This window comes from Cyprinodon tularosa, unplaced genomic scaffold, assembly GCF_016077235.1.
Source record: "Cyprinodon tularosa strain WSP-4 unplaced genomic scaffold, ASM1607723v1 ctg141, whole genome shotgun sequence".
NCBI classification, from domain to species: Eukaryota; Metazoa; Chordata; class Actinopteri; order Cyprinodontiformes; family Cyprinodontidae; genus Cyprinodon; species Cyprinodon tularosa.
Window position 1 is genome coordinate 1094173 of NW_024038232.1, and position 8548 is coordinate 1102720.

The window sequence follows — 8548 nt, forward strand, 5'->3', positions numbered from 1 at the left end:
GACCACATAAATCTTTGCAAGATTTTGCACCTGACTTTCAAAGATGCCCAAAAACGATTTAAAACTGTGACTACCTTTAAATGCTAAATTTGAAGAATTGGTTTGGTAATTAGAAAATGATCTGGATATTGATGACGGTAGAAACACAAAAAAAGGTTTTCCCCTGCTGCTTGGTGAAGTACATGCATTGCTGTGCGCCATTTTTAAAGATCTATTCTGTTTTAACATGCACTACCTTTTGAAGATCAAGCCCTTAGTCTACATTCTCACCCCCCACTGATGTGACCTCTGATTGCAAAACCATCAATAAAGATTAAATGAACTACCAGAGCTATTAAAAACATTTACATCAAAGTCTTGCCATATCAAAGTCTAGATACGGCAAGGTTTGAAAATGCTGTTTATAGGTACTCTCCAACTGTTTGAACCTAAACTATTTTGGAAAATGGTTGAAGAAAATGTTATGTTGTTAGCTATAAAAGGCATGCAATAAAGGCTTGCATATAAAGGTGTTGTTTTTTCAAAAAGACTGACTCCGCAGTGCTACATGCAAATATAAAGCACACTATTCGGAATTTTATTTAAAAAAATTCAATAAAATATTTCCTCTCACTTCAGATGCATGCACTAATTGTTCTATTACACAGAATCCTGTTAAATACACTGAAGTTAGTGGCTGTATTGTGATAAGCTGGGAAAGAGGGAAGAACACTTTAGCAAGTTGGTGCATTGATGTCACGGTTACAGCACACTAAAGACTGTGCATGGTATTCAGTGAACATGTCCATTAATGTCATTTAGAGCAGGGGTGCCAAACTAATTTCTTTAATCCTTAAATGGGACACACACAGCTGTATAAATGACACATTTAATTGCATCATTTCATTAACAAAGAGCACACTTCTCTGTTATTATAACTTCACACATATTTATTACAATCTTAGCCACTTTGCACTCTTTAAAAGAAAGTATGCCTCTAGTATATATCATAATATGCCTATTTTGGCTCTTGAAATTGTTGTGAGGAGCTGAATTTGGCCCACAGGCCTTGAATTTGACACGTTTTTTTTTTATTGTTTCATGCTGGCTGTACTGTATGACAGGGACTTCATTGTAATGCTTTAAGCACTTTGAATCTCAAACATCAGAAACCTAAGATGCAATATACACATCTATATAAACCGTAACTAGCAAAATAAAACAAGAAGCTCCTCAGCAGTGCCATTAGAGAAAATGTCATTCCTTCATTATGTTACACCTGATAAGAAGAAAAAAGTGTTCTTATAAGCTCTGCCTTAAAGAGGTTTTAGCAAATAAAACCTGAATATATTTATCAAATCTGTTTAATTGTCCTTCTCTTCAGCTGTGTAGATTAAAGCTGTCTGCTGTTGCCAAACAGCTTTGGCAAGACAACATAACAAAGTGACTGTGAAGGCGACTAAAACAAGAGGTGAAGAAGTAGGAGAGGGATGACTGCCCGAAGCTTGTTTGTTAAAGCGTTTAGGTATGATGCTGTGACGTGAACTTAATCATAGAACCATCGACAGGCAGATCATGCAAACAACAAGGCAGTTTGATTCTGAAGCGTGGAAAAAAAGCAACAAACAATATTTTTTTAGATCCTCATTGCGCCTGCAGAGGATGGCTTTCTTTGCAGTTCATTTGTATAAAGTCACCTCTGAGGTGTAATAGTTCAAGTGCATTGTTAGATGGAGTCAAGGTTGTCACAAGCCTCCTTATCTTCCTCCCAGCTTCCTGAAGCCTCATACTGGGTGAACAAACTGGTACACCAGTCTCTGAGACACGTCCGGTTTGCGGATGATGCCCTTTTTGTAGTACTGCCGAATGGAGCGGCTCAGCTTGTCATAGTTCATAGCAGGTCGATTCTTTCTGAGTCCCCAGAGCCTCGCCACATGAGCCGAATCTTCGATTTTAAATATACCTGGAAAAAGAAACGGGAATCTTAAACAAAAACACACACAAATATAGCAGAAAGTACAAAACAATAAGTAAACACACAAGTTTTTTAAAGAAAATAACCACAAAATTATATAACTGCTGTCCTGTAGACTGAGATATTGTTTAACCTTTATTTGAGAATGTATTTTATCAGCAAGTATTTGTTTTTGCATGAAACACTGTTATTCTTCTGTTATGACACAATCTCCTTTTTTTCTCAGCTACAGTATTTTTTATCAAGCACTGCATCTCTGACAGCCTACTACTCTTTGCACCCATGTTTGTCAGTTTGCTTTAGAGAACAACAATTAGAAATGCCAGAAGATGTGGTATTGCACCTTTTTCTTTATTGAGCCAGCGTATGCAGCGACCATAGTTGTGAGGTTTAAGCAGGAGCTCTCGGAGGAACTGCCACAGATGAATCGGTTGACCTGAACAAGATGAGTCTGCCTCAGACCACAGCTCCTCGCTGCCTATACAAAAACAAACAGACATCTTCTCCTTCAGGTTGTTGATATCAAGCAACCAAAAATCACAAAACATTTAATTTTTGAATATACCAAATTTTAAGCTTCTTTAAAGTTTTATGATATTTTAAGCTTCATTAAAGCTTAAAATTTGATGTAAAAGTTTTATCGTTTTATCTTAATGAGGCTTTCATTAAGGTGAGTAAAGGTCTAACTGTAATCATACCTGTAGTTTTGGTATCTACAGCAGAGCACTTGTCTTTCATCCACGCAGCTGCAGATAAAAGTACAACATATAACAGTCAATTGAAAGAAAACACTTTTAGCACCTTATAATTCCGACTAAATACACACACCCACAGACATTCATTGTGTTCATTGTAAGAATCTACAGGGGGGTTATTTGTGTTTTGTCAAATAGACAAATAAATACCATATACCTGACTTCCATATATCCAGGTGAGCATAAAGGGTGTCTCCGCATAGTGGGGACCGTTGCCGAAATTCCTCCTCGCTCATAGCACACAGATCCTTCCCTGTCAGCTCCTGGAAGGCTTTTCCTGCATGGGGCAACCTGTACAGGTGTTCAGTCCACAGCATCCACTTTTGGACATTCCCGGTGTTCCACTCTGTAGGGTCTGTGGGCAGGTACAAAATATAGGAAACACTTTCCCCGTCCTTTAAAGTGGAGTCACTTGTAGTGTAAGCAAGACAACACCAACCGAGACCAAGGAGTACAGAGTCAAGGCCAAGACCATATAAGATGTCGGTCTCGGCCTCTAAATGTCTTGGTCTTGGTCTTGTCTCAGTACTCTTTGGTCTTGGTTGGAGTGGTCTTGATTCAAACTAGTGACTTTACATTCTCTGAGTGTTGCACACATATGCAAAGTAGATGAAGTTATTAATGTTCTATATCACTTCAGATTTAATAAGTAGAACAAATGACTGGGGATCACGTAGGTTTATAACAGCTAGAAGCAATACAATGCACAAAACTGCTTCCTCTGTTTGTTTTTCAAGCAGGCGAGACCTCGCCCTTAAGACTGTGTACACGGCTGCAGGCAGGAGAGAATCATCACTGTCCCTGTTCAGGGAAACTTGTTGAAAAGGTCAGGATTAAACAGATCCTGGAGCAGGCAAACATAGCTCTGCGTCAGTAAAGATATGATTGGGAACATCTGTCATCTTGGCCGGGCTGTTTACACAAAAATATGTTGATTTTGGAAGTAAGATTTGGTCTCTTACTCAACATTCTTTTATCTGCAAATAGGCATACTTGTTTTTCTTTGCCAGGTAAATGCGTTAATGCTGCTGAAAATTATGTGTGTTGTTGTAGGTGTGGTTTTGACCTACCTGGAGTGATGTTGAGCAGTTTGCAAGCTGTTTCAATGTCCTTCAGCACCTCTCCTACAACCATGCTTTGCACCTGCTCCAATGATCGATCCTCCATCTGCCCCTCAAGCCCAGGAGACAGACCATTCTCCTGGCTGTCAATGACAGGGCACTGCTCTGGCTCCTCTCTGCTCTCCATGCGATTCATGTGGACAGCTAGTGCAGAGGACCCATCTGACACTTTCACCAAACAGGCAGCCTCTTCAGTGAGGAGCATGTCATAGCAGGAGAGGTAGAGGCTTGGCACGCCGCGCTCAAGTACTTCTATGTTGGGTTTGATGTCCACTGTGTCCCAAGGATCTACAGAGCATCGGTTTCGTTCCAGGAGGATGAGAGAGTCCTCTGTCATCCCAATACAGGGCACAAAGTCAGTGCTCTCTGGTAAACCACTAATTGGATTCGACATCTGAGGAGATAGAGGAAGAGAAGCCACATCATATAATTGGCTCTGAAGGCTATGCAAACATCAAAATAACCCACAAAATGACATAAGAAATGTATGATTACAGAGCACATTAGCCTTAGCATTCTTCAATAACATCTGAAGGTTGTAAGAGCTCGGCATTACCTTATCAATCCTCTTTTTCTTAAGTATTTAGCTGCTAAATTAGCAACTACTCTTCAAGAAACGCCATAATGTGATGCAAGAACTACTGATGGGAGTCCTCTCTGGTTCCAGCTTTATAGCAGCCAGAAAGTCGAAGGAAGATTCTAGGAAAATAAACCTCAAGGGATATTTAAAAGACACCCACCCCCAGCAGACATTAGGCAAAATGGATTTGACTGAGTCTCTTATTTGTGGGTCAGTGGCCCAGAATGGCGCTCAACTTGGGGGTAGGTGACTTGTATTGAGACCAATTCAGCCCTGCTGCCACTTTCAGGCTTCCAAGGTGCCGTCTCTGCAGCCCTCTGTCTCCAAAGTCAGCTGGAGTTTTTAATCAAAAAGAAGTTACCGTAGTTAATAAAGACAGAAATGTGCGAAAAATGTGCCCAAGACCATGTATTGGCAAAAGACAACTTCACTCTCAATTAAAAGGCCTGTCCAATGGGCGTAGGGTCCCTCCTAACAGTAGATTGTTAAGAAAAGTGAACACTTGCCTTCATAACATGCACCTAAGGTGTAATCTTGCATATTGCACCAATAATTTGTACCTGCCACAGCTGGCATATGGGAGGTAACACCACGGCAACACACCGGGTTATCAGCGATCGTGGTTGATGTGGCAGTAAAGAAGTGTTTCTCCACTAAGCACATGTTCAGCTATGTCATGGCTTGCTTCATCATATGGCAAACAATTAAAGTCTCATAAAATTGTAAAATAATAGATTGCACCCAGTAAGGCCAAATGCCACTTTTTAAGTGGACATAGTTAGGGTTATTTTAGATCATTTAACTTCTGGAGATATGATATTGAGGTTACCAAGAACTGATAGAAAAAAAAAAGATAATCTTTTTACCAAACAGACCCAACATTTGAACAATTATAATTTATATTTTTCTGAAGATTCCTCTTTCAGTCTTACTTCTTTACTTCTTTAGTTGATATCGCCCTCCCTGGTTTTCCTTTTATCTTCTGCCTCCAACCCATCCTCCCCCTTTCTCAATCAGGACTGAGATTAAACACCATTGGTATCCCAGCCTGCTGCTGTGTGTCAACTCTGCTGTGCAACAGCTTGCACTAAACCCATTAGTGAAGCAAATTTAGCCATATTACCTTCTTCCAAAAGGAAGAGCAGACACAGGAAAAAAGACACAAACTCACACCCCATGGTGAGAAGGGGATTAAGACCCTGACTGATCTCTAAATGAGTTTGGTCAAGAAGCTGATATTCATTTCAGGAGCTTTAGAGCTTGCTCCATTTACTCCACAAAATAACTCCTTTCTGGGAAGCTAAGAGGTTTTCATCATGATAGGTTTCATTTTCCTTCCTACAGTGTTAATGACTGTTTATTGAAAATGTGTTACATTATCAGTTGAAAGAAATTTCAGAAAATGACCAAAAATAATCATTTCTGAAGTCAAACAGTAAATCCTTGATATCTCCTCCCTCCTCAATTGAAAGTTCTTACAGAACTGTGAAACCAGTTTGCTGATTCATTACAATTTAACCAAATTTCATGAATCGGCTTTAAAACAAGCTAAAGAAATGCTAAAAACGACAAGGTCGTGAATGACATCTGACACCACATATCTAATGGTGAAAAACATGCTGGCAGAGAGCTTTGCTGGTGTAAAGCCAAGTGTGACTGTTTGCTGTGTGAGCGTTAAAGATTTTCTTCCTTGTTATTGTTTCTTATGGGATGTCGGACCCACTAAGGCAGTTAACTTGCTGCAAATAAGGCTGAATTAGGGGCTTTATCTAACTTTGCGTGTTTGTTTCTGGTAAGAAACCTGTTGGATTAGATAATTTTTATTGCAACACTATTATATACATATGTTCAGTTCACATTGTAAATGCAATTCCAGCACATCAGGGTCGGTTTTAAGGTATTTGCTTATTTTATGAATCGCAGATGGAGGGTCATTCTCTGTTATCTGCAGAGTCTGTTCTAAATCTCATGTTCAGACCGTCACAAAGTGCTGTTTCTTATCTGTTCAGAAAGATTGCTATTAACTTCTATTATATCCCCAACCCCTATGTAGATTGTCTTAACTGAAGGTGGGGGATGATGGTGCACAGGATGAATCATTCCTGCAGTCAGGTGCACAGGCACTGGGCCAAAATCCTTGGAAACCAAAGTCATCAACGTTCTGTCAGAGGATTATATATTTGTACTAAATGGCAAAGATAAGCCTTCAACCCTTCATTGGTTGATGCAGATTTAGACCTGTCACCCAGAGAGATGAATGAGAAAATGGTAGTTAAATGCCTGAGGCTTAGAAGCTTGATCAGCGGGGACAATTTTGTATGCTACTCAACAAATATCTCATCACCAACATAGACACTGAAAGTAATGTTAAAACTAAGGTTAAAACTGGAAATGCCACCTCCGCTCAGTTTTCTAAAAGAGTACATTACATAACTGCAGCTTCCTCTCTAGCTTATTACAATGAGGTGCTGCAGATTTGCCTGTGGATATACATTCAAATGAGAAACTGGAAATCAAGTCAAGTTTTTTCATTAAAGTAACTTTTTTGCAGTTTAGCTAAATTTAACTGACTATTTATGCTGTTTTCTGAAGCTACCTAACTTGTAGCTTCTGTAGGTCAAGTCAAATGAAATTGTCCCTGCTGCCTTGGTTCTTTGCAATCTGTTATTCCAACAGACAAAGATCAAGAAAGCTTTTGTGCAAGAATCTAAAGTGAGAGCAACCATTGAAATTCATGCAACTTTGCAAACAGAAAGCTCTTCAAGGAAACATAATGTTGTAGGGCCGCAACTGTTCACCAGCACTGCTGAGAGAAGATTCGTTCTTTTATTTTAAGTTTCAAAAAGATTAAATTGAATTCTAACTATCTTGAATTATGGGTTATAAATTTTCAGTGAATGACATAACAGTCTTATAATCCCTAACCACATTCTCAACCAGCAGAAATATGGACTTAATGAAAAGCATGCTTAGTACATGTTTACAAATTACAATCCATAAAAGTACTTTTAATCTGACTACCATGCCTTTTTTTTTAAGACATATTCAAATTAATTGAATATGACAGTAAAATTAATGCAAACCGTTGGAGTTTATATGACTGAGGTGACATCCTGAAGGTAGCGCCATGCAAGAATCAACAGGTCTAATCCAGTCTTTATCAGTAAATAATCCTTACATGTGAATGAAATCAAATGAATGGCATACTTTAAATATATTTTTTAGACTGTATGGTCTATGAGCAATTTAAAGCTTAACAAAATAAAAAGGCCTGCCAACTCTATTATGAATGTTAACTTGTGAAACAAAATTTTGCTCTCCATAACATGTGGTCAGTGATAATGCTGTCTTTAACCCCTAAAAAAGGTAGTAGAAATTAGAATTTTTGAACTTAATAAACATGTATAGAAGTCAAAGCCCTTTATTGGAAAAGTAAGGTTGGCAAAGTTGCCAAGAAAATAGTTTTAATCTGTATTATTATGGACAAAAACATAAAAATCACATTTTTGGATTTCGGTATTAGTAGTGTCTCCTTACCTCAGAAAAGATGCATCAATGGGTGAAAGCCTCTCTGGATGGTTGCTGATGTGGTTCTCCACCTAAGAACAAAGGTGAGGCTTAGAGCAGCCACTCCAAAGCCTGCTTTTCCCTGATGGCGATGATGAGCCCCAGGCTGAGGCCTGATATCCCCCTCGTAGTTTTTTTTTTTTTTGGCAAAATGTCTCTTAACCTGAAAGACACAGCCTAAAGCACAACAGCAAACTAAACCTCAAATGAAAGCACCTGCTGGGGGTGTGTACAAAGTGAAAGGGAGAGAAGACAAGTGACTGGGTGACTGGGTGCAAAGGAATTCCAGCACCATTGACTGCAATTTATATTTATAAGCGGTTGTGTTTACTTAGACACACAACCCAAAGTGTGGGTGTGTGTATGGGTGTATGGCCATGTATTTGTTAGCTCGTGAGGACAACTTATGGCTAATTTCCCTGGAATATGCCAAATTATTAGGACTTACAGGTAGTTGTGAGGACTGGTCTGAGGACAAGTTTTGATCTCGGGTTAGGAATTAGGTTTAGGACTAAGGTGTGAATTGAAAATAGGTTTAGATTCCAATGAGCCCAAAAGGATAGTGTGACAC

The 8548-nt window shown here is 39.1% G+C and overlaps 1 protein-coding gene across 2 annotated transcripts; it reads right to left on the reverse strand.

The window, feature by feature from the left end:
- Positions 1-422: 422 nt before the first annotated feature.
- Positions 423-8268, reverse strand: LOC119779012 (SAM pointed domain-containing Ets transcription factor). 2 transcript variants are annotated; one of them, XM_038278515.1, is made up of 6 exons: positions 4387-4488; positions 3780-4224; positions 2867-3064; positions 2653-2700; positions 2298-2432; positions 423-1942 (listed from the first exon to the last, which is right to left on the reverse strand). In XM_038278515.1, the coding sequence occupies exons 2-6, from the start codon at positions 4222-4224 to the stop codon at positions 1764-1766; spliced, it is 1005 nt and encodes a 334-aa protein (XP_038134443.1). In that variant the 5' UTR covers positions 4387-4488; the 3' UTR covers positions 423-1763. The 2 variants fall into 2 exon arrangements, with proteins under 2 accessions (XP_038134443.1, XP_038134442.1); XM_038278514.1 differs by lacking the exon at positions 4387-4488 and adding an exon at positions 7948-8268 and having other exon boundaries at positions 424-1942.
- Positions 8269-8548: the final 280 nt, after the last annotated feature.

Excerpts from the sequence above, each read along its gene's own strand:
- LOC119779012 (XM_038278515.1), bottom strand. The coding sequence starts at position 4,224 with ATGTCGAATCCAATTAGTGGTTTACCAGAGAGCACTGACTTTGTGCCC. Across the intron at positions 3,065-3,779 it reads ACTGCTCAACATCACTCCAG|ACCCTACAGAGTGGAACACC; the intron begins GTAGGTCAAAAC and ends ACCTGCCCACAG. Across the intron at positions 2,433-2,652 it reads TGTAGATACCAAAACTACAG|GCAGCGAGGAGCTGTGGTCT; the intron begins GTATGATTACAG and ends GTTTTTGTATAG.